Here is a 25,453-nt window from a genome sequence, read left to right on the forward strand (position 1 = left end):
TTTCTGGCAATACTTCCTATGCCTCTGTGGGATACTCCTTGTTGTTCAGTTATGTGTCATAGTAACTAAAAACATAGTAATTTTCTAAGTAACAAAAGGAAAAGAGTCATTTAGTGTAGCACACACCACAACAAATGTGAAGGCATGCAGCAGTAGTGCAGGATCAGTACTGTGTAGGTATCAAAGCAGGGACATAGGTATAGATTTTTATGGGGGGGTTGGGGGTGGGGCTTATAAAAGCAGTGCTCCGAGGCCAGGATGGCAGACTCCCCTGCCCTGCCCTCCCCTGCCCCCCCAACCTGCAGCCCCTTCTGCCCTCCCCTCTGGGTAGAGGTGTAGCTAGGGAAAATGGAGCCTGGTGCAAAATTTGCGTTTTGCGCTCCCCCCCCCATGGACAGCTGCACCCCAAACAGCATCACTTTCAATGGTGTTTAAACTAGAGAGCCCAAATTTTCCTTTTAAATCCACCTTAAAGGGAGAATCTGGGGTCCCCATTTAAAACAACATTTAAAGTGATACTATTTTGAGATGGATTCTCCCCCACCCTGAAACAGCATCACTTTCAATGTTTAAACTGGGGACCTCAGATTCTCCCTTTAATTCCATGCCGAGGGGGGGATTTAAAAGGAGAATCTGGGGAAATTTGGGGTGTGCCTGCTGTCAGTTTGGTTTAGGGGGTCCACAGTTATGGACCCTCATAGCTTTGGACCCCCTGGACTAAACTTCACAAAACCTGGGTGGTATCAGTAAGGGACTCTCCTGATGATACCACCCAGGTTTTGTGAAGTTTGGTTCATTGGGTCCAAAGTTATGGACCCTCAAAGGTGTAGCCCCCATCTTCTATTAGCTCCACAAACAGGAGGCGGAGCTTCGGACATGTAATGGGGGGTTTGAACCCGAGAACTCCCCCCTTACCTACATTCTTGTATCAAAGGCTGGATATGCTAAAATTTCCCCTCTAATTCCTGTGGCTAGAACTGCTAAGTTATTAATTGACAGAAGGACATATAAGTGGCTTCTAAAACATAAGTATCTATCATGACCACTTTTGAAAATACCTGATCTTTAAAAACAAAATTAACAATGGAGGGCTACCCTTTACTTGCTTGTTCTTCATATAAACCAGCCATTTAAAATAAAACATATTTTGGGCAGTAAAAACAAAGACAAAAATCTACCAACTAGGCTGAGCCGCCATCCTTTCCATGTAGTCCTTGGCCATGTTGATGGCTTCCATGTTCTCTGGATACAGTAAACAAAACATTGCCAGGGCGCCCAGGTTGTTGCCATAAATTTCATTCCACCGAGCGCTGAAGTCCCTTGGGTCCCAGGGAGGAAGGTACTCCAAGGGATTTGACAGCATGGTCTGCACTGCCTCAGTTAAGCGAGCTGAAATGTGTTGATGTGTACTGGCTGCCTTGAACTGTAAATCCTGAATCTCTCCTCTGGAAAAGTAGAGCATAGGGTAGCTATCGTAGTTGGCATTGACAAAAGGAACCATAGTGCTTGGGGTGTCGTCAGTGCTGTAGGTCAGTGTAAGGCAAATCACATGTATGAAAAACACACTAGGAGCGCTCCGTGTGTGAGTCCTCATTGTGGCATCAGAGCTCCAGGTCTCAGTGTCACCCAAACCATCTTCAAAATAGCCTAGAAGGGAAAAAAGAAACAACATGAAAATGATGAATCTCACATAGAAACAAAAACAAAAATCCAAAAAATAACTGAGAAGCACAACTTGCTGAATGGTAAGAAACTGGACTGTAATTCAAAGTCTTTGTTATGAAAAACAAATGCTCAGATCCTACCAAATTCTAAGGTACCACCTGATGTCATCAAGCAGAATCCTCTATATGACTGTTTCTCTTTAAATGATCTTAATAGTTAGGGGGGAAATACTCAGTATGATCCTAACATGTTATGGGTTGGATCCTACCAGCTTTTCCAATTAATCTTTTCTGAGTACCTTCTTCACTGTTTTTCCCATGAGGCTTTTATCCACTTGGTAACAGATGCCCTTTCTGCATAGCACCAATAAAACATCTTGAAGATGTTAAAAGAAGAGTTTTGGGGAAGAACTCCGCACAGCTTTTTCCCCCAAGATACCTACAGGACATTTTATTTCTGCTCAACCCAGGTTTTTTTTTTTTTTTTAGAAAACACTAAACAAGTGATCTTTACCCCCCAAGATGGGGTCAAGACATTTCCTGCTTGTTGTGCAGAGAGTAGGAAACGTCTTGTTTTTCCTGCCAGACCTCTAACAGCTCCTACTTTTATTTTGCTGTAGCTCACACCCGCCATTTTTTCCCACTTGTGATTTTTCCTGCTGCACACCATCTGGTGAAGGTTCCCCGCTGCTTGCAGCGCATGTGCCTGCTATTTCACTGTATAAAGCACATGAATAAAGTCAGTTTGGACTGGCAATCACATGCACATATCTGTTTTCCTTTTTTGAGAGAGAAAGAGAGAGGTATCTTTGAAACTATGACAACTCAAAATATGAGTGTACATCAAATTCTTGTATTGTATCGTAGTAGTGTTGAAGACACCTCCCTCAAAACAAAAGAAAAAAGAAAAAATGACACATGCATGGGATTGCCAGTCCAAACTAACTTTATTGGTGTACTTTATATAGTGATATTGTGGATATGATGCAAGCAGAGGAAACCTTCACCAAATGGGGGTAATGCAATTCATAAGTGGGAGAAAATGGCGGGCACAAACTGCGGCGAAATTGGAAATGAAAGCTATGGGAAAGGAGGCAGGAAAAAGAACCACTTTTCCTGGCTACGCTTTTTTTGTCCATGCTATGTGGACAAAAAAAGCCAAAGCAGTTGTTTGTAAAACATCTGCAAGACAGTGTGAAACAGACTTTCTCTGTGATTCACCTCTGAAGATGTCAGCCACATATGCAGGTGAAATGTTAGGAACAAGATCTAGCAGACCACGGCCACACAACCCTGAAAACCCACCACAACCAGTTGAATCTGGCTGTGAAAGTCTACAAGACATTTTATTTGTGCTGTGCAGAAAGGACCAGTCCCTGACATAGTATTTTTTGGTAGTCAAAAGGAGTTTGACAGAGAGTGGTCTGTCAGATCTGAACTGAAGGATTCTGTCTCAGCAGTGTTAGCTGACAGTCCAGTTACTCTACAAGCTGAGGAGGCTTGTCAGAGAAAGGAGGCCCTGAGTTTGGTGCAAAGTGATGCGCCAGTCAGTGGCTTGACGGTGAATACTGTCCAGACCTAGAGTCTGCCCTACCCCCGTGTAACACCAGTCTGGGAAAGCCTGTGTAACACCAGTCTGGGAAAGCCCAAACAGAGGCAGTGAGGCCAGTTTGGGATTAGTGTGAGAGAGGCAGGCCTTGTATGCCAGAATCTCACAGGGCATAGATTGTGTGTGTGTGTATTCAGTGGGTTGTGGATCAGAAAGGACTAGTGTCTGTCTGTGAGGAAAAGCAAAGTGTATAAAAGCCAAGTCATTTCTGAAGAGACACCTGCATGTGTCTGTGTAGGTGTGAAACCTAAATAACAACTGAAGCTCTGTAACTTTCAAGTGAAAAGAACCTCTCTGAAACCATCAAGTGTTAGTACAGTGGTGGCGAACCTTTGGCACTCCAGATGTTATGGACTACAATTCCCATCAGCCCTTGCCAGCATGGCCAATTGGCAGGGGTTGATGGGAATTGTAGTCCATAACATCTGGAGTGCCAAAGGTTTGCCACCACGGCGTTAATACCTCTCTGAGCCAGTTTAAGAAGCCTTTCTTTTGTTTTCAAAAAGAATTGCATTCATTGTGTTCAAGCTACCCTCGTGCCAGCCTGCGTTTGTGTGTGAGAGGTGGAAGAGTGCCTGTCTGAGAGACTAGAATCCCTGCCAATTTTGAGTTCCCTCCATTTTTGTATATGGGACTCTGAAGGACATTCCCCTCAGACCAAGAGTGAATGTGAGGTGGGATCCTTCATATATTTGGCAGCCAGCAGCAGTTTTGGGATTCCTAGTTCCTTCTCTTTAATGGTGGCAGCAGAGTAAAAAGAAAATCCCTGAACTCTAGCCTGGGATATTTTGGATGGCCAAGGAAACCCCACTGGTCAGTTTAATAGGAATGTAGCATGAGAAGATTTAAGGGAGAGATCCTATCCCAAATAGTATGAACGATCTGAGGTTAAAAAAATCATTCTGTAATATTCTATTCCCTTAGTGATTATGGAAGTTGTGATACATATGTAAGTCTAACTAATTAAGTACAAATATTGGTCTTTAAAAGAAAGCCCTTTTACTGTGCAAAATTAAAAAAAACACCCTCACACAGTATAATTAGAAATGAGCCTGTCATAAAACATTTCTTACTGTGCTTGCACAAAGGCAAAGGAGAAAGAGATTGTGTTAACATCAGCCAAGAGTCAGACTGAGTATGCTGGATTGGCTGATGTTCGCAGCTGTGGAGTAAAAGATTTGGAATGTTGGGAGGATTGTACTGGGGTCACTTAAAAATGAGTATAAAGCTTCCAGTTGTGACACGTCTTCATTAGGAGGAGGGGGAAATAACCAGAAGATAGAATCCTGAAAATGCATTTGAAATAATTAGCCTTTAGGGCATGTGTGTTTTTTCCTATTAGGTTAAAAGAGAACTTCCATTTTGCATGTAGAGATTTAAGGCCTGCCAGTTTAAACGCTGAATGTTAAATTAAAAAGTGTATGTTTTTCCAATGACGGGGCTGTTTTAAGCAAGTAGAAAATGACCAACTTGATATGATGATAAATAACAGCAAAAAAGTATTCAAACGCAGTTATTACTACTCTCTCCCCAAATTACTAACCATTGAGTTCCAGGTCTTAGCTAAAACAAGCTAGAATCCCGCAGAGGAAAGTCAGAAAATTCCTGAAATTTTCAAGAGGGGAAAGGTTAGAGAAGGCAAGCAAAGGAGAGATGGATTTATGTAAATATTGAACAGTAGTTTTCAATTATTAAAACCAGAAGTAGGCTTAAAAAATGACATTCAAAACCTAATACATTATCATATTTTTTCTTGAAGAGAAGTGGTTTTATAAGTTTCAGGGAAAAAATGTAAGAAAGTAAAATAAACAAAAACCTCACACAAATTTTCCAAACTTGGGAGGCCAAAAATAGATTAATAAATTAACATTTTGGTAGAGGGTAATGATTCAAGTTAAAAAAATTAAACACACTGAAAAGTCATTGAGAAACTTGTGAAATTCTTTAGATGTTTGTATGTCTGTTGAACCAGAATCCTAACAGCCTGGTCCTAAAATAAAATCTGGTGGAAGAAACTATTATTGCTAACCTATGCAAGAATCTTATCTAAGCTGATGTACTGGTGGATGTGCTCAAGATGGATGCTTATTCTCATCTAGTTGGATAAATGCTTACTGAACAGAAAAACGAAGTCAGTCTGCAGAGGGAAGGTCAATCCAATGCTTTTCAATGGCAACAGACCAGTCTTCTGAGCAGCTAAGATTCTCTAAAGTGTGTCAGCGTAGCTACGAAGATAGTTCCTCGAAATTTTTTAAAAAGAGGAAAACTATATAGTACCAGAATTGGCAGGGCCAGTTGAGTACAACTATGTACCTTTGGGGCTGAAAAGGCACCCCAAATCAGAGGCCCTTTCCACACGGGCCATAAACAGCGCCCTGGGGACGGCAAAAACGCTGTCCCCAGGGAGCTGTTCGCATGGGGGGTGCAGCTGCATCCCCAGTGGCGCGAAGCCGCTGTTCCCGACCTCGCTTCCCCAGCGAGGTTTTTGGGAAACAGCGGCTGGAAGGTGCCATTCCCCCTCCCCTTTCCCAAACTCCTCACCGTGTCCTCCAGCCTCCGGCGCGTCGCATGGGCCAAGGGACACGCCTCCCTGCCCTGCAACTTCCGAGCTGTTGCGCAGGGTAGGGGGGGCGTGTCCCCTGGCCTGTGCGACGTGCCAGAGGCCGGAGGACATGGTGAGGCGTTTGGGGGACGGTGCAGCCTGTGCAGATGCTGCGCCATCCTCCCCGTCGCAACCGGGACCGTTCGTGCGAATGGTCCTGGGGGGGGTTGGGTCGGCGTTATGTATGCCGACCCAACCCCCATCGTGGCCATGTGGAAACAGCCAGAGTTTTCAGAGCAAATAACCTGGGGTTGCCTTCAGCAAATGGTGGCAGGAAGAATCCCTTCAGTTTCATGCAAAATGTGAGGTGTAAGCTGAGGGTGAAACTGATCAGAGAGCAAAATGGTCAAGCAGGAAACATAACATACCCCCTGAGCTCTGTATTCCGCACTCAGGCAGAAGATGTCATGCAGGCAGCTTAGGGGGGAAAGGTGCACTTTGCAGCATTTTTTTAAAAAATGACATCTTGAGCTGAAATAAGGCATCCTAAGGATGTCTTGGGGAAAAGGCTATGAGGAGTACCTTCCCAGGACACCTTTTTTGGCGCCTTCAGGATGTCTTATTTCAGCAGTGTGTAATGGACCTCTGTTAACAATATGGCACTTCTTTACAACCACTTTTGGTTCTCTATATCAGTATGTTATCAGTGCTTAAAACACACACACACAGCTGAGAATGGACAAACATTTTCTGCTCCTGGAATCAGAGAAATCCTCCATTTCAGTACCAGGAAAGTGTTAAGTGGTGAACCATAGTCAACTTGACTGAAAAGAAGAACAATTCATTGCAAGCTCCAATCTGTAAAGATATGGATCCTCCATGAAACTTTCCATTCTGTCTATAACAGCTAACTGCAGAAGATGTATGCTGAATCCAAGGCCAGTGTTACGCTAGATTAACAGGCAGGGTATGAAGGGTAGGGCAACACCAGGTACTCTAAAAGTAAATTATTGTTCACTGATACCAGCAGAGTAGTGATGATTCTTCCTTATACGGAAGAGTAGAGTAGAGTTTGGATTCATACCACACTTTTCTCAACTGTAAAGAATCTCAAGGCAACTTACAGACTCCTTCCCTACCTCACAGCAGACACCATGTGAGGTAGGTGGGAATAACAGAGTTCTGAGAGAACTGTGACTAGCTCAAGGCCACCAAACAAACTTCATGGAAACCAATACAGTTCATCAGATAAGAGTCCACCGCTCATGTGGAGGAGTGAGGAATTAAGCCCGGTTCTCCAGATTAGAGTCTACTGCTCTTAACCATTACACCACTCTGGCTCTTATACTCCATGTCCATGGTGGTGAATCTATGACACTCCAGATGTTCATGGACTACAATTCCCATCAGCCCCTACCAGCATGGCCAATTGGCCATGCTGGCAGGGGCTGATGGGAATTGTAGTCCATGAACATCTGGAGTGCCATAGGTTCACTGCCACTGCTTCATGTATTTGACACAGAACTGTTAAAGCTGAATCCAATCCATAGTGATAAGATATGGCAGAGAGTGCCTTTAAGAGCACAGTTTTATTTTGTGAAACTGCACATACACAGAGACCTAAGACCAGAACAAAGGTACTTCATTTAAAGTTCTTCAACAGTTTCTCTATACACAGAAAAGCCCTTATGGCGATATTATATACCACTGTCATAATCCAAATAAGCAAACTAGTACAATTTGCATGTACACTGGACTTTACCTTTCATCAGCTCCATCCACCAGACCTTCAAACTGCTTTTTAAATTCATGCAGGGGTATACAGAAATTATTCCCTAGAGTGCAGACTCATTTCAAATATTTATGCCTGTATGTTCCTTCAGAAAGCACTGCTCTGATTATAGCAGTCCCAGAGCATGATTGACATCTGCCATCTGCCATACTGTGTTTTCTACAGCTGGTTATCATTTTGACATTTACCTCAATTTTCATCACCATTTTATACAACGCATGGGAATCGTGTGTGTGAATGGAAAATGTTGTGGGACTGGACACTCAGGAACCTTGCAAATTACTGCTCAGCCTAAAGATTTCCATTAACCTATTCCCTCCTCTCTCTAAACTAGTTCAATCTAATTGCAGACATTTATTAAAGATCACGAGGATATTTTCTTTCATAGAAAAAGGTAACCGAAACATTTGTGCCAGCGATAAACAGAGAATAGATATTTGGTACATTGGACAATATATTAATAGAAAGTTTCTGTGATCTGTCTGACCAGACTAATGCCAAAGACACATTCAGAAGGCTGTCATGAAAATCGGTAATTACAATATGGACGCTGCATAAAGTACATTGTGGAATAATCCAGTGTTTTTTCCTGCAAGCTCTGCCCGCTGGCATGACCAACCTGCCTGGTCTCTAGATCATCCCTTCCTGGCCACCGTATGCTCTGTGTGTGAAGAGAAAAGAGTGTGAGAGAAGTGTAACAGAGAAAAGAGTTACACTTTATCTCCAGCAGTCTGCCAGCCATTCTGTCAATATATGATAAAGCCACATTCAGATGCCAAAGCAACAACAATTTGTAGCAGTCATATTTACAATAGGTTTGATGGCAGTCAGACTACAGCAGAAAATGCCTATATCATATATGGGCCTATATGTCTGTATATGTCTCAAAGGCTTTCAGCAGAATCCTTACAGAGGGATGCATGGGATGTTACAAAAGAGACTTTTCAGAGACCATTTCAAGTTTTTGCAAAATTATTTCCTTTCCACATTTCAAAAGGGAGCTCTGACTCATTAAATCTCACATTGAAATAAATGTCGGTAGTCTTTAAGCTGCCAGAGGACTTTTGTTTTATATTGCTACAACGGACTAACATAGCAACCCCTCGGCAATTATGAAAAGACAAAGAGGAATGAACACACAGCATCAAACTCTGCCATACTAGTTGCTACATATCTTCAAAACAATTACACTGTTTAGCTTTCCCTAATGAAATGTACTGATTAAAGAAGTCTCAGTAAGCTTCTCAATGACAGGACTTCCCTTTTTTTTCATTGCTATGAAATTACATCCCTAATTGTCCACAGAAAATCACTTAAGATTACTTTGTTACTTTAATTATTGAATACATTCCTTTGCTCATTCTGAACATTGCCACTTGCTTTTTCCTGAATATGATTTTTTCCCACTTCAGTCAAGGCATCTTTAAATGTAAATATGACCTTTAAATGTAAATATGATTTTCTGGTAATTTCTTTAGAGTGAAAACATCTGTTTTCTGAGCATAACAAATTATTTCAGACCCTCCCCTAATATTTCACTGATCTGTAACTTCACATATCGTACAAAAAATGTCAGCTGCATGACAGCATGCATTCATTAAAATCAACAGGACCAAAATATAAATCCTTAAAGGAAACACAGCCCTGTCATTAGAAAAGAGATGAACAAAACTATGACCTACAAAGATTACAACAGAAGTGCTTTTTCATGAGTTCTATGAAATGAGACTGTCGTCAGTCAAACAGAAAAACATAAACAGTAACTTTTTTGCACTGCTTATGTCTGTTTTCCAAAATGTCACCACCTGCCCAATCAACTATATGGTAGGTCATAAATGAGGAAAAAGTTTCCTCAAACATTCATTTTTAAAAGTTTGCCTGCCCTTTTAAACACTTTAAGTAACTCTTTAAAGGCACATATTTCTCCAGTTCTACTATCATAATGATACCAGCAGCTTTGGATTATTGGGAGGTTGATTATATGCTTATAGCACATTATCAAATAAGCTCACTAATTGGTCAATGTTATTTATCTCTTGACAGAATTTATATCTGATTTTTCTACCCACATTGGGTGGGTGGATGGGAGGGGGGGAGGAAGATGGAAATTAATACAACAGAAGGGGAAAAAAGAAAAGCAGCATTAAATCAATAAGAATCCCTCAGCCTGAATATAAAGAATATATAAAGTTACAGGCTTCTAAATAAATTGAAAACAATGGTCTTAGAAGTATGTAATTCTAGTTAGGTTGGTACTATAAAAATCACCATAGAACTATATAATTAAACTATTGCCCAAAATGATCATTTCCAAATATCAGAACAGTAAAACTGCAAACATAGGAAATACTAAAGTTGTGAACTAAATCACAAGAAAACAAGATAAATTCAAATAATCAGTCTTATTCCAACCTACCTTGAATTCAGTCCACAAACCAACATCAGTAGACTTCTTTCAATATTAGTAGGTTGTTTTCTCTATAATCTGCCACAGCTAGCAGTCTTGCTATTGCATTTTTAACAAATGTCCAGTCTCCAGGGCATCTCCACAGAGAGCACATTACAATAGGTTCTGGTGGGTTTTCCGGGCTGTGTGGCTGTGTTCTTGTTCCTAACGTTTTGCCTGCATCTGGGCTATGTGGCCGTGGATCGTGTTCTTAATATTTCCCCTGCATCTGTAGCTGGCATCTTTAGAGGTGTATCCCAAAGGGAAGTCTATTACACGCTGTGTCCAGTGAGAAGGGAATATTTTATTTAAAAAAAATTATATCCCACTAAAAAAAATTTATACCTCACTAAAACATTCCCTTTTCACTGGACACAGTGTGTAACAGACTTCCCTCTGTGATACACCTCTGAAGATGCCAGCCACAGATGCAGGCGAAACGTTAGGAACAAGATCCACCAGACCACGGCCACACAGCCCGGAAAACCCACCAGAACCAGTTGAATCAGGCCGTGAAAGCCTTTGACAATACACATTACAATACTTTATCATAACTCATCCAAAGTATGGATTACTCAGACCAAATCCTGTTTTACCAGGAAGGACAGCAGTTGGCACCAAGTTTCTCAAAGGCCCTTTCCACACGGGCGGTTAATGGCGCCCTGGGGACGGCAAAAATGCCGTCCCCAGGGAGCCATTCGCACAGGGGGCGCAGCTGCTTTGCAGCTGTGCCGCCCTCGCGCCTGACCGGGGAGCGAGGTTTTCAGAAAATGGCGGCTTGGAGCTGCTGCCGTGTGAACGGCAGCGGTTCCAAGCTGCCCTCCCCCCTCCTCCCTCCACTTACCTTGTCTCCGGCCGTCCGGCGCATCGCCGAGACCTGGGGACACGCCCCCCTGCTTGCGACGCTGGAGCAGTCGCGCAGGGCCGAGGCCCATTGCGAGCGCCCGTCGTCCGGCTGTTTTCTGGCAAGGATGGATTCGTCGCGAGCGGTCCCAGAAGTTGGATCGGCGTGGGATGCGCTGACCCAACCCCCAACAACGCCGTGCGGAAACGGCCAAAGTTCCTATTCACCATAGTTGATACCATAGCAATAGGCATGTGTTTAACAGCATCTCCAAGCCTTTAGCTGTTTCTTTAGGAGCAATGCCACTCTGACTTGAAGACATCAATTCCTTGATCTCTGATTGGTCTGATCAGCTGCCAGAACTTCAATGTTGTGTACTGATCTTTTTTGGCACTTCTCATGCCCTGAATTACCATCTCCAGACACCTTTTTAGAATGTATCTGGCTCCGCTGCTAAGGAAAAATAGGGTTGTGTGTTATTAGCACACTGAAGATCCTTTACTACAAATTTCTGGATAACCTTCTCCCAGTGATTTTAAGGCAGATATTAAATAGCATGGGGAACAAGATGGTATCCTGCAGAACATAACAACCCAAATGCCAAAGGATCTACAAGCATAATTTTATGTAATTGATCAGCCAGACTGGAACAGAGTCTCCACAGTTCATGCTCCAATACCTATCATGGCCAGTGGAACTGAGGACATCATAGTTCTTGCTGCTAAAAGATTCAGGAGAATTAACATTCCCACTGTTCTGACAAAAATCTACCAGAGTGACCTAGTTAACTTCAGTTCCCAAACGAGGTTGGAAACAGGATTGAAATAGATCCAGATAATCACATTTTAAAACCACACTAGTCCTTACTTTATGGTTTCCCTAGAAAAGAATCTACTGCACATTTCAATGCATAGGAGTGATAATAGACGACATTAGAGTGAATAGAAGTTTGGAACCAATGTATAAAATAATGATTAGAGCAGCACACGCAGTGTTGGCGTTGGGCTGGAAAGATAATAAAAAATGGACAGTTTCAAGATGGTTGGAATATATATGGGAACAAATACAGCTAGAGATATTTGAAAGACTGACAAGAAATATTTTATGGAAAGAAAAAATAGAAGATATTAAGAAGATATGGACAGTGTATAAAGAATGGATTGAAGATGCCGGATTTAACGAAGAGCCATGGAACAAGAGAATGAGAAGAATGAACCTCCTGCTGCTTGCATGAAAAAAATTAATAAAGAGAAGGGGGGAGGAGGGTGAAAATGGAAAAAATGTATAGATGAAAGAAAAATACTAAATGTAACAAATGTATAAATACTCTATACAATAAAAAATTTATAAAAAAAGGAGTAATGAACAGTGAGTCTATGCTTGATTAACAATTATTGGCTTGGACTACATCACTCCCAAAGAGCGAATGCAACACATAAGAAATAATATCAGAACATATAAAACTGTTCTGGAAGGAGAATTTGGTCAACCTAACTGGAATGCTGGTAGGACTCTACCAATGCAATAGAAAAATGGCAGAGTTTGCAGCATGCAAGAGGGAACTCAAAATTTGTTGGAAGAACTACATACTCACTCGAGACCTAGTTCTGATTCACATGATGACCTAATACTATACCTTCAAAAAAGGCAGCATTCGTGTTGATGTTAATAGAGATACTTGGTGAATAGAACTGTTCTCCCTCTCCATCTTCAAAGCCACAATGATGGATATTGTTCCGGTCAGTGCTATAACTGATCATAACACATCACAAGTAGTATATCAGACCAAGATGAAGAAAGGAGAAGGAGGAATTTGAATTTATATCCTGCCTTTCTCCCCTGTAACGAGATTCAAGGCAGCTTGCAAACTTATTTCCCTTCATCTCCCCACAACAGACAATTGGTGAAGTAGATGGTGTTGAGAGAGTTCCGAAGAACTATGACTAGCCCAGGGGTCTGAAACCTGATGAGATTTGTAGTCCATGAACATCTGGAGAGCCGCAGGTTGCAGATCCGTGGACTAGCCCAAGATCACCCAGCGGGATTCATGTGTAGGACTGGGGAAACTTGGCGATCCGGACAGAGCAAGGAAAAACATGCGGGGGGTGGGGGGGAGTAGTGGTGTGCTAGCTGGAGCAGGGAAGAATGAGCAGGCTGAAGCAGGGAAAAGCAGCAGAGAGCAGCAATTGAGAGAGGGGAAGACTATGGAGAGGAGAAGATGGGTGTGTGTGTGCGTGAGTGTCTAAATGCAACCCTATGTGACTCAGGCGGATGGCACCTGGGTCAAATGACCCTCCATCACCCTAAGTATGTCAGTGTGTGTGGATCACTCTTTTAAAAAGCCATTTTTATATTAATAATCCTGAAGGGATTTTAACAAAAAGTCTTGTCTATATAGTTACCTGGAATAAAAGTAAATGTGTGTGTGTGTGTGTGTGTGTGTGTGTGTGTGTGTGTGTGTGTGTGTGTGTGTGTGTGTGTGTGTGTGTGTGTGTGTGTGTGTGTGTGTGTGTGTGTGTTATGCATACCCAAAGGCCAATAAATGGCCAATAAGCAAACCTCATTAGCTTCCATTACTGGACTAATCTTTTTAAAGTGTGCCACCTGCAGCCTAATGAATTATGTGGCATATTATTGCCTAATAAAAAATTAAAGGTTTTTTCCAGCTTCTGTAAGCAAAGAAACACAACTTTTAATGCATTTATGATTACTTCTTCACTCAGCACATACCATCTAAATGTTCTCAGAAATGTGTATTAGGTATAGACACTCAAAATAGTCAACATTTCATAACACTACAATAATTGATTTTTTAAAAGCAGAATTCAGTTTAAAAGTCATGTTTCCAACTGTCCTCTTCTGAAAGGTAGCAGTATTTAAGATTTCAGACTTATAGTCTTATAGTCTAAGCACGGTCCCCCTCTAGAACTTTTGGTGTTTCGTCAATGGTTAGGAAAACAGTATGGTAGAGGAAAATGTATACTAAAAAAACAGTCTATTATTTTCTGTTATACTGATGTGAATGTTAGGCTATTCTCTCAAAAACAGACACTCTGTTTTTAGAAATCATTAGTATAGTTTAATTCTTCTTGAGTTCAAAGAAAATAATGGACGTTTGTTTTGTTTTTTATAGTACTCTGCATTTCTAACTTCCTTTGATTAATACAACATAAAGGAGAAGCACAAGTAAATCTTATTTCCTCTGCCACAGCACTTTCCACTGAGGTCTTCAACAATCCAGTGCTCAGTTTCTATCTGTCTGAACTGGGATGGAGAAAGCAGAGGTGATTTGAATGTATTGAAGAAGAAAGGGTAAATCAGGTGTGGCCGACTCCAACTGTAAACACTGTCATATGCAGCTTCTAAGATGAGATCGATCCCTGGGTATCATTTCTAGTGGTAGAGATAGTGGAGGAAATGGGATCATCTTATTAAAAATTCCACTAAAGGCTTATTCATTCTGTTGCCAGTAAAGGCAGCTTCATTCATCAACAGAGATACTTCAAGAGTTCTGTGCTGGGAATTCAGTTCTGAGGCTGGTGGAAGTCCAACTCAGACAGAGTCCACAGAGAAGCTTTTCCCACTATGGCTCATTCCGCACATGCAGAACTGCTTTCAGTGCTCTTTGAAGCTGTGCGGAATAGCAAAATCCACTTGCAAACAGTTATGAAAGTAGTTTGAAAATGCATTATTTTGCGTGTGCGGAAGGGGCCTATGCCAGTTTCCCAACCTGAAATACCTTGGGGCTCCTATCCACCCAGATGAGGATACAAAGAACTTTCACTAACGGGAAAATAGCTACTCTCTGGGCTGCTGCAGGTCAGCAAAATGCAAGGCTTAATCTTGTTCTCTCTACACACTACAGTCCTGATCCAAGTTACACTCCCTGAACAACTGGGAATTGAGCTCTCAGGACAGAACTTCCACTGCAGCCCACTTATAGCAGTTCCCTAAGAAATACTGTCTCTGTAGGACAGAGGACCTTGAGGAAGAGAAGGGGGATCTGTGACAGGAACAAAGAATTGGTAGAAATTTACAGAGCAAAAATGAAAGTCAGAAGCAGAAACAAAAAGCAAACGAGAGAAAGGAATGAAATCAATGTTATGTAGAGCCCAGTTCTTCACAATTTATTTAAAAGGAATTATCAAAATTTATAGGAGTTTTATTCAAGTTAGCATACCTGGCATCGAAACTCTTAATGCTTAAGTGGTCTTAACATAGTGCAGTTTTTCCTATACTATTCACAGTAACCACAAACATAACATACAACAAAGTCAACATTTAAATATCACTATTTCTGATACTCTAATATTTATCTACAAACACATATCTGAATATTGTCTATAGTCCTATGTATCAAAAGGTTTAGTTCAGAAACTGAGAGAGAAAGAGTAAAGTCAACTTACCTATGAAAGGCCATTCCCAAAGACTTGACATTCTTAGGGACAGATCCAAAATTTTGGCTACTTCCAAGTTCGTGCATGCCTTTATCACTAGAGTTCGCTCCCCCTCTTTCCTGCAGTATTCAGTGCCAGTCTGGAAAGTGGCAAGCAATTCTCACATCTTAAGATCTGAAATGCTTGAATCTGCTTACTTGGGAAGGAGCTGGCTATTTGAACCCCTTATTTGATTCCTTTCTCTGCTCATAGTCTTTGAATTTTCATACTTTGACAACGCAGCTTATAACTTCACATGACTCTGATAAGAGAGCTTGTGAAGTCAGTGAGCTGAGAAAGAATAAATCCAGGGCATCATATAACAATGCCTGAATGCCACTAAACAAACTGTTACTTAAAATATGAATTCTTCTATTTCTATTAAGAAGATAACTTCAAAGAAAGGATATTCCATATATATATGGCATTTGTTCTTGCATTTTCTCATAAGTTTGTAATGTCCACTTCTTGAGAGTCACAATTTAAAAATAAATTACAAAAGATAAGAGGTTTCTATATTGATAGCAATCAATATTTTCCAAGAGTAATTTAAGTCACAAAAGAGCTTGTAAAGTCAGTATGTAGAATTGGGGCAGAATAAACTCAGGACATCATATAACAATGCCTACATCCCAACGCACAAACTGTTACGTCCCAACGCACAAACTGTTAAATAACAAACTGGAAAACACTCACAGAACAGTAAGCTAAGTAATGAATCTTTCGTATTATAAATATGATATACTAATGCTGAAACTACACATACATTTTAAAACACTCTGCATTATCACTTGAGAATCTCCCAGTTTCCATTAAATTTCACTTCTGCCACTCCTAAATTATGCTTTGTCTGATTTCACACCTGCCAAAGCTAACGTGAGAGAAGACATTTATCTACTTTCATATCCCAGATTCTGTCCCATGACTAGATACAGATCCATAATTCAGTATGCACCCACATCTTTAGGCATTACCTACCTGAGCACCCTTTGTCTCCACCAGTGTAAAGCAATATACAAGACAAACCATCTCACTGCTTTTTCCGTTCTTCCCTTTCAAAATTATTTAAACATTGTTATGTAGTCTAACAGTACAAAGGTAGGTGAAGGCAGTCCCATGTGCAAGCGCTGCTCATATTCTTTGAATTTTTATACGTTGACAATGCAGGGTAATATCACATCACAACATTTAATAGGCAGATCTGTCCATGGGGTAGTTTGCCTTTGCCTTTCCCAGTCATCTCTATACATTATCCCCAGCAAGGTGGGTACTCATGTTCCCTACCTCAGAAGGATGGAAGGCCGAGTCAACCTGAAACCAACATCCACTGGGATTGAACCAGGCCCTTTCCGCGTGGGCCTTTTACAGCACCCTGGGGACAGCAAAAACGCCGTCCCGAGGGAGCTGTTCACAAGGGGGGTGCAGCTGCTTTGCAGCCGCACCGCCCTCGCTCCTCCCCAGCCGTACCGCCCTCGTCGTCTTCCCGGTCATTACTGGGACCATTCGTGTGAACGGTCCTGGTGGGGGGGGTGGGGGGTTGGCATCATGTACGCCGACCCAACCCCCAGCGTGGCCGTGCGGAAGCAGCCCATGGTTGTGGGCAATGCTTGAACTGCACTACTACAACTTACTGCTCCACACCACAGGGCTCCTAACAGTACATATATAGCCTTTTAATCAAACAAATGCACAAAAATCTTTGAAGTGCTTGGAGGAATGGAGACACAGACGGAGATGAAAGGGAAAAGTATACACACAATTAACAATAAAGTTCCAACTAAATCAGTTGAAGATCATTCAGGAAGACATTTGCAGGAAGGACAAAGTATCACCATAAATGTCTTCCTACATGATCTTCAAAAGGTTTAAATAAAGATATGAGTGTATTTAAATCTATATTTCTGTCTAACACACATGCTGAACAATGAAACTGAAGTTCAAAAGAGTTTTTAAAATGGAATGTAAAACTGAGATTGAAAAGTTAAGGAAGTGTACTCAAAAATGGTGGAATTAGGCCCTTCTTTAAGAGAGCTTCAGCATACTTTTGTTTATGTAGCCAATGGCCGATTACCGCAGCAAGGCTCCTGTGACTTCAAAGAGAATCGGCCAAGGACTCTTTGTTTTGGGGCATTATTACCCACTTCCCTATTTGCAGCAGGGCAGGCATTACCCATCAGCTGGCTTTTTGCATGTGTCAGGGGAGTGGGAAGGGATGATGTTTTGCAGGTTCTCTATTGCACATGTGTGCCTTAATTTTTAATATAATCTTTTGTATCTTTTGAATAATTTGGATCTTTAATCTTATCAATACATTGATACATCAATTTATCAATAGATCGATAGATTGACACAAAAAGGCAAACTATTAAAGAAATTCTTGAATACGGCATGTGTACACTTTGCCCAAATACTGATTGTCTTTTATGGCAGGACGTGAGGGGAGTAATGGCAGTGTGCAAACTGCAAAAGGACAACATGAAATGCTCTTTTCTAACCTCCCCAGGTTCACAATTGTCTGTCTCCTGATGTGCTGTAAAACCAAGTGGCAAGACCAACAAGCTTTTCCTGGCGTGGTCTGGAATCACTGGTTGATTTATTTTTATCAATATGGTTATTTATTTATTTTTAATCTAAAGATCTAAATATATGCAGGAACAGGGAGGCCATGAGCAATAGAAATGATACGGCAAGACAAGAAGCTAGAAGTAGTTGGCAAAAGGGAAGAGGGTGAGGGGGAAGTGTGCAAAGCAGCACAAGGGAGTGGGGGTGGGGTAAGACTAGGCTGGCTGGCTGCAGACAGAAGGAAGAGATCTGAGGCAAAGATGTGCCCACTCACAAATCTGTCCCGCTCTGGCAGAGAAGCAAAATTAAAATTGTGCTATAAGTGGATTTGTCTGCTACAGAGAGAGTGGAAAGTGAAAGTGAGCTAGAGAAAATATGTCCGTGCAAGAAATCTTGTTGTGGCCAACATTCGCCTCCATCATGCAGCAAACACCCCGTGCATAATGGGTCATTTTTCATGCATCCAATATGGTACAGTGGTTACTGTTGGGCTAGGATTACAGAGATCCGGGTTCAAATGCCAACTCAGCCATGAGTTGGAGGAGAGAATGATGTATGTGAGGTAAACAAATGGAATCACCCTGCTGCCATGTACTTAAGCATGTATAAGAAGTAACTGGCCAGTTGCATTCTGTGACTAATACAGAATCAGAAGAACTGAATGCAATTTGGGATAAATTCAATGAACACATCCAACAGAATAGACCAGCTGGGTGTCTTCCACATTACAGCTCAGTGATTAATGCTACAAACTCGAGACTGGCTGCAAAGGGGTTTTAAGGAAGCATGAGGATTTCTTGGAAAGAGGATACTGTTCTGGATGGGGAACAGGCAGGGGATGTTTCTGAGGAGGAGGGCAGTTCCAAAACATGGGAGGTAGACATTTGAAAAAAAAATTGACACACAGAAGTAGAAGGCCCAAGGATTGTTCTTAAGATTTAAAGCTATAAAGGGGATGTGAAGTTCTCTCCCTTGTCAGTGACAACAAGGAACAGGCCCATGAACATTTAAGTCACAAAAGAGCTTGTAAAGTCAGTATGTAAAATTGGGGCAGAATTGGGGCAGAAAGTCCAAAAGCAGTTTATTCCAGGTGATACGAAGAGTAACAATGTAAAGCAGGATCTGAGCTAGAGAGCTCAGATCCAGGACTTATATCCTCTAATCCCCCCCCCCCGTTTCACCCCACACCAATTGTCCACTACAGTTTCTACTACAAAGCTACAAAGAACCTGCCAACCTTTCACACCTCTTTGAAGATGGGCTGGCGCCAGGAGATTGGTAGGAAAAAAAGAGGGAAACAGAGAAACAATTGCAAATCACACACAGCAAGACATCAAGATACTGACAGGCATGGCCTGACATCAACCTCCCCACAGTAGCGAAGACATGTAGGTCTATCTTGGATCCCAGAAATGTAGCAATCCCCACTACCACGCGAACTCCTTTGCGGGTCTCTCCTGATTGGCTGGCGTGCCATGTTCGGGCAGGACCTTTTTGGGGTGGGAAATTTTTCCCTACGACTTGCTAACCTGAGGTTCGCTCATTTGCAAAGATGAATGTTTAAGAATTTAGGCGCTAAGCAGGTTTTCACTTGTTTGGAAGGGTGAACGGCTAATCGTTTAAGCGGTTTTTCGTTATGCTAACGCCACGACCAACGGCAAAATTGAAACCCGGAAGAGGCTGCGTGCGCATCGCTCAGTGCCCGCTGAGAGCTGATTGGTTGCTAGACTTAAGTCACGCTCCACGGTGGAATTTCAAACACAGATTGGACCCCTGTTCCTCACCACAAAACTGGATCGAAAGCGTGTTAAGGGAAAAAGTTGTACTTGCAAGCAGGTTCTGCCAGGACGCTGGATAAGAGGGAGACGAGCACCAGAAGCGGGATGAATCCCTGTTCGTCGCTCAAGCAGTGGGGAGTTCTTGCTGAAACCTGGATATTTTGCATGAGTATCACACGATTAACTGACCGTGGGGAATTGACAAAACTTGAACTCTTGACGCAGCAAAACAAATAGGATGCAGTAAGCATCTTTGAAGTCTGGTGGAACTGGAATGTAATAATTTAGGGGTATAACCTATTTCAGAGAAATAGACCAAACAAGAAAGGAAGAGAAGTATTATACGTCAGGGATGAATACACCTGTGAGCAGGTCCGTCACTTAAATCCTCGAAGCCAGGTTGAAAGCATCTGGATAAAAATTAAGGGCAAAAGAAACAATAGTGATGCCACTGTGGGAGTCTATTACAAGCCAGACTAAAGACTTGGATGATGTCTTCCCAGAACAGATGACTAAACTGGCAAAAATGAGAGATGTAGCAGTAATGGGAGATTTCAATTATCCTATTTGTTGGACGTCAAACTCTGCCAATAAAGTCCAACAAATTTCTCACTTCCCTTGCAGACAATTTCATTGTCTAAAAGGTGGGAGAGGTAACAAGATCAGCTATTTTAGATCTGATCCTAAATGACAGTGATGACCTGGTTAATAGTGTGGAAGGGATGGAATCCTTAGGTGGGAATGACCATATTCTCCTGGAGTTTGTTATACAGTGGAAAGGGAAAGGGGAAGCCAAGTGTAGTCAGGCATGCATCCTAGACTTTAAGAAAGCTGATTTCAGTAAACTTAGGGAACTGCTGATTCCATGGTTAAGGATACTAAAAGAGATGGGAGTGCCCAATGGATAGGAGCTTTTTAAAGTGAGAAATTGAAGACACAATTTCAAACAGTTCCAATGAGGAAGAAAAACAGGAGGATATTTAATGAACTTAAAAAACCCTAGGATGGATGTTTACAAGAACTTTCAACTGAGCTAAGATTTGAAAGGGACATGTACAAGAAATGGAAGAGGGGATATCACCAAACATAAATTGTGGGGAGAATGTCAGAAAAGCTAAAGTGCAGAAGGAGCTCAGGCTTGCTAGAGAAATTAAAAACAATAAAAAGGGCTTTTTGGGTTATGTCTGTCCCAAAAGGGAGAACTGGTAGGATCACTGTGTGAAGAAGATGTTGAAGTGATGGCAGGGAATGGAGAAAAGGCAGAACTACTGAACACCTTCCTTGTCTTGGTCTTCTCTCCAAAGGAAAACAGTGCTAAAGTTGGGGAAAATGAGGGAGATAATGCAATAGGGTACTCGGTACTGCCATACCTGGCTACTCTAAATGCAAGTCTCCAGGGTTTGATGAACTGCATCTAAGGATATTAAAAGAACTGACAGAAGTAATCTCAGAACCACTGGCAATAATCTTCAAGAATTCCTGGAGAACAGGAGAAGTCCCATCTTTAAAAAGGTAAAAAACAGAACTCCCAAACAATTACAGCCCAGACTTACATCAATACCAGTGAATATTCTAGATCATTAAACAAAGTGTAAGCACTTATAAGAGAATGCTAAGATCACTAAATGTCAACATGAATTTCTCAAAAATAACTCATGCCAGACTAATCTTACCTCTTTTTTTGATGAGTTGCAACCTTGGTAGATGAAGGGAATGTGGCATACCTTGGATGTAGGATACCTTGATTTCAGTAAGGTCTTTGACAAAGTCTCCCCATGATATTCTTGTTAAAAAAGCTAATAAAATGTGTGCTAGACAATGCTACTGTTAGGTAGATTTGTAACTGGTTGACCGAGCAAACCCAAAGGGTGCTCATCAGTGCTCACCAAAGTGACAAATTTGATGCCACAGAGCTCTGCCTTGGGCCCAGTACTATTTAATATGTTTATGAATGACTTGGATGGTGGAATAGAGGGCATGCTAATCAAATTTGCAGATGAAACCACATTAGGAGGGATGGCCAATACCCCAGAGGATAGGGTGAGAGTTCAAAATGACCTTGATAGATTAGAGAGCTGAGTCAAACAAAATAAATTTCAACAGAGAGAAAAAGAAAGGTACTACACTTAGGCAGAAAAAATGAAATACAGATATAAGATGGGTGACACTTGGCTTGACAACAATACATGTGAAAGAGATCTGGGAGTCTTAGTAGACCACAAGTTAAACATGAGACAACAGTGTATTGTGGCAGCTAAGAAAGCCAATGCAATTCTGGGCTGCATCAATAGGAGTATAGTGTCTAGGTCACGGGAAGTTATATTACCACTCTATTCTGCATTGGTCAGGCCTCACCTGAATTCTGTGTCCAGTATTGAGCACCATAATTCAGGAAAGATAATGACAAGATGGAGTATATTCAGAGAAGGGCGACCAAAATGGTAAAAGGTCTGGAATCCATGTCCTATGAGGAGAGAATTAAGGAGCTGGGTATGGAAAAGAGAAGGTTAAGGGGTCACATGATAGCCATGTTTAAATATTTGAAGGGATGTCATGTTGAAGATGGAGCAAGCTTGTTTTCTGCTGTTCCAGAGACTAGGACATAGAATATGGATTCAAACTATGTTAAAAGAGATTCCACCCAAACACCAGGAAGAATTTTCTGAAGGGCTGTTGGACAGTGGAATACGCTGCCGTGGAGGGTGGTGGAGTCTCCTCTTTTTTTTTTTTTTTGAGATTCTCGAACAGAAGCTGGATGGCCGTCTGTGAAGGGTGCATTGTGTGTTTCTGCAAGACAGGAGGTTGGACTAAATGGCCCTTGTGGTCTCTTCCAACTCAATGATCCTAGAACATAAAACTTACACTAACAGGCTTGAAAGTGCATTTAACTCATTTTTGTGGGCTTCCTCACATTAACTCTGCATTCAGGTGTAGTACAAGGTATTTGTTAGCATCATTTGTTTAAAAATGGTCTAACTATCCATGACTGGATGAAGTTTTATCGAACAGCCTTTGCAGTTTGGTTGTCAGGTGGGAGTTCCATCTTTGGATTCTTCACTTACTGCCACAAGTGCCTCACAGACTCCAAGAACAAAAGCAAGAGCTCCATTATGTTCAGGTTTTCAAACTTAATGAGACACAGGCGGTTACTTCACATCAGCAGGAATCAACTGGTGATGGAGAAGGCTGAACACTTCAGCTAGCAGAAGATCTAAAGCTAAGGCACAACAGAAAGGGGAAGGAGACTGCTGCTGAACTCAGTTTAATAGTGATAGAGAGAGACCAGGACGGACATAGAACAAGACACAAAGCCAGGAGATTACTACATTCTCCCACACCCTCCCCGTTCCCGATATAAGACCCAGGTCACCTGGGGAGGGGGCCTGGAAAAGAAGTAGGGGGCAAACCACATCTCTCTCTCTCTCTCTCTCTCTCTCGTCGAAGTTAGTCGAGGAACTTGTGAAGTTTCTGTTCTTTCCTCCTTCAGGGCTGAAGCCTCTCTGCCACAGTCCCAAAGGCTCACAGCCAGAGCGCGAACTCTATTATTTCCAACACAGCAGCGACGTTATCTTGCCAGATCATTGCTCGCTTTCGCGCTATCTGGCAGGAGAATGCCTCTGGGCATTTGCAGAGCGCGTTCCCTTCCTACTGAACAACTAACGCTGTTTCCACCTTAACTTCTTCCAGTGCCCATCTCTCTCTTTAACCCCCGCAGGGCCCCTGAACTAAAGAGGCGACGCTGGACTGGGCCGGGCCGGGCCGGGCCGGGCCTGAGTGGAGACCGCCGCCTCCCCCCGTCCTCCCCACTCCCACGTCCTGGTCCTTACCTCTCCCCCAGGCTGCCCTCGAACGGACCCTCTCACTCCATGGCGGCAGTAGTCGGAGCCGCTGGAGGGGCGGGGAAGAAGGGCCCCGTCGTCCTGCAGCCTCCCCGGGTCAAGCACTCATTCGGCGGGCAAGGCTCCAGCCATTCCGCGATGGATGCTGGAGGGAGGCGGCGAGTGGACGGATGGAGGAGCCTCAGGCCGAACGGAGCGCACCGGGACTCTTGCAAGCGCAGTAACTCCGCTGCAGAGGGAGGAGACCGCAACGTCACCGAGAAAGCAGCCGGGGAAGAGAAAAGGGCCAGCAGCCCCTCAAGGCCCACCTCCACCAAGCCGACTTAGTCGTCGGAGGAGAAACTCCGCTGAACTCGGTTTTCCCGCCGAGGAGCGGAGAAGAGACCAGGCAGCGCGTGGCTCCAATTCAGCCCTCCGGGGCTCCTCTTCTGACCCCGAACTTTTCTGCAAAGAAGTGCAGGCCGTCCTAGGACGACTATCTCCCTGCATTGGAACCCGTTTGCTAATCTTTCCAGATGGGAAAAGGACCGGGACTGACGTTTCTCTGTCAGCAACGCTTTTGTCTTCCTCAGTTAGGGATGGGGGGAGTTGTGGGGTGCTTGAGAACGACAAGGTCTCGATGCCTGCCCTGACCCCCTGGGTTAGCCTGTTCCCTTGGTTCCTGCTGTCCTCCCACATGTGGGTCCAGTCTAGTGTTGACAGCTCCAGGTTGGGAAATTCCCAGAAATTTGGAATGGAGTCTGGGGAGGGGAGGGTTTGGGAAGGGGCAGGACCTCAGCAAGCTGTAATGCCATAGAATTCACTGTTGGAAGCTGTATGTCCTCCAAAGAAAATGTCCCACCATGTGTCATCATTCAGGGAGGTCTCCAGACCCCACCTGGGGATTGGCAACCCTGAACTTGGCAGCTATTCAAAGAGCAATGTTTCCTGGGGATGATGGTCCTGTTGTTAATATCCCATAGCTCAATTCCATTAAAATCCATATAAACTCCACAACAGAGAATATGCAGTCTTGTTTTTTCTTGCCTTCCATTCTTTCTGCAGTGATTTTCTTTTATTATGACTTTTAAAACATACAAAAAGAGAAAAAATAATACAAACAAAAATATGTTTAAAAAGCACATTATAAGAGGAAGGCGAGGGCTCCTGATTTTGACTGCACCAAATATTAACACAACACTTGCTCTGGAGCTTCAATTGTAAAAGTGCATCTCCTTGGAAGGCCAAGTCCCCTGAATGTGAGAGCTATAATTTGTGGTGGTCCAAACTTTATTTTGGGGTTCAGAGCTGTTAAACTGTCCTCAATATTTGCCATTAGATTCACAAATAAGGGATAAGTCGCCATCTGTAAATTGTAAATTGTAAATTGTTTAAATTCTATTAATTTAAAATTGTTATAGATTGTTTTATATTTGTATTATGATGTTGATGTACACCGCCCTGAGCCCTTCGGGGGAGGGCGGTTTAAAAATGAAATAAATAAAAAAATAATAATAAGAAACTGGGAAATGAGAATCAGAAACTGGGGACCAACCTCATCTTCCTGGCAGAGATTCCTTTCTGTGCCTGAGGTCATGTTTGTAGCTCTGTACCAGAGGGCAGCAGTGTAAGGCTGGCAGGAATGTGCTACTCCACACACGTACCCAGTTCTCATTTAAGCTGGACCACTGTGTATGCAACATCAGCCCACTCAGCCTACAGATTTCTGGTATGCTATTATATGCATACCAGCCGAAGGCCTATATAAATGAGTTATTTTTGCCTGCCAGCATCACACTGAAATGGGGTCTGATATCTGGGGTGAGTGCAGAGGGTGATACAAAGGAAACTCTGCTGGAAATCCATTAGCTTTTTTATCATCCCTCTCAGCCATCCCCTCCCCCCCCCTGTTTCCTGTTTTTCCCACTGTGGCTGTGCCCTTTCCCTAAGATGCAGAATGAT

The 25,453-nt window shown here is 42.6% G+C and overlaps 1 protein-coding gene across 5 annotated transcripts in view; it reads right to left on the reverse strand.

The window, feature by feature from the left end:
- Positions 1–23,931, reverse strand: part of DSE (dermatan sulfate epimerase) — a 62,090-nt gene extending 38,159 nt beyond the window's left edge. Inside the window, exons 1-3 of one of the 5 annotated variants that reach the window (XM_048492388.1) lie at positions 23,501–23,929; positions 4,817–4,878; positions 1,179–1,647 (exon numbers count right to left, since the gene is read on the reverse strand). In XM_048492388.1, coding sequence (XP_048348345.1) covers positions 1,179–1,594 — 416 coding nt within the window. In that variant the 5' untranslated portion in view covers positions 1,595–1,647; positions 4,817–4,878; positions 23,501–23,929. Of the gene's footprint in view, positions 1–1,178; positions 1,648–4,816; positions 4,879–23,043; positions 23,153–23,500 lie in introns of those variants that run through there. The other 4 variants (XM_048492378.1, XM_048492397.1, XM_048492412.1 and 1 more) reach the window with 4 other exon arrangements.
- Between the last annotated feature and the right edge of the window lie 1,522 nt (positions 23,932–25,453).

The sequence above is a fragment of the Sphaerodactylus townsendi genome, linkage group LG01 (genome assembly GCF_021028975.2).
Source record: "Sphaerodactylus townsendi isolate TG3544 linkage group LG01, MPM_Stown_v2.3, whole genome shotgun sequence".
NCBI classification, from domain to species: domain Eukaryota; kingdom Metazoa; phylum Chordata; class Lepidosauria; order Squamata; family Sphaerodactylidae; genus Sphaerodactylus; species Sphaerodactylus townsendi.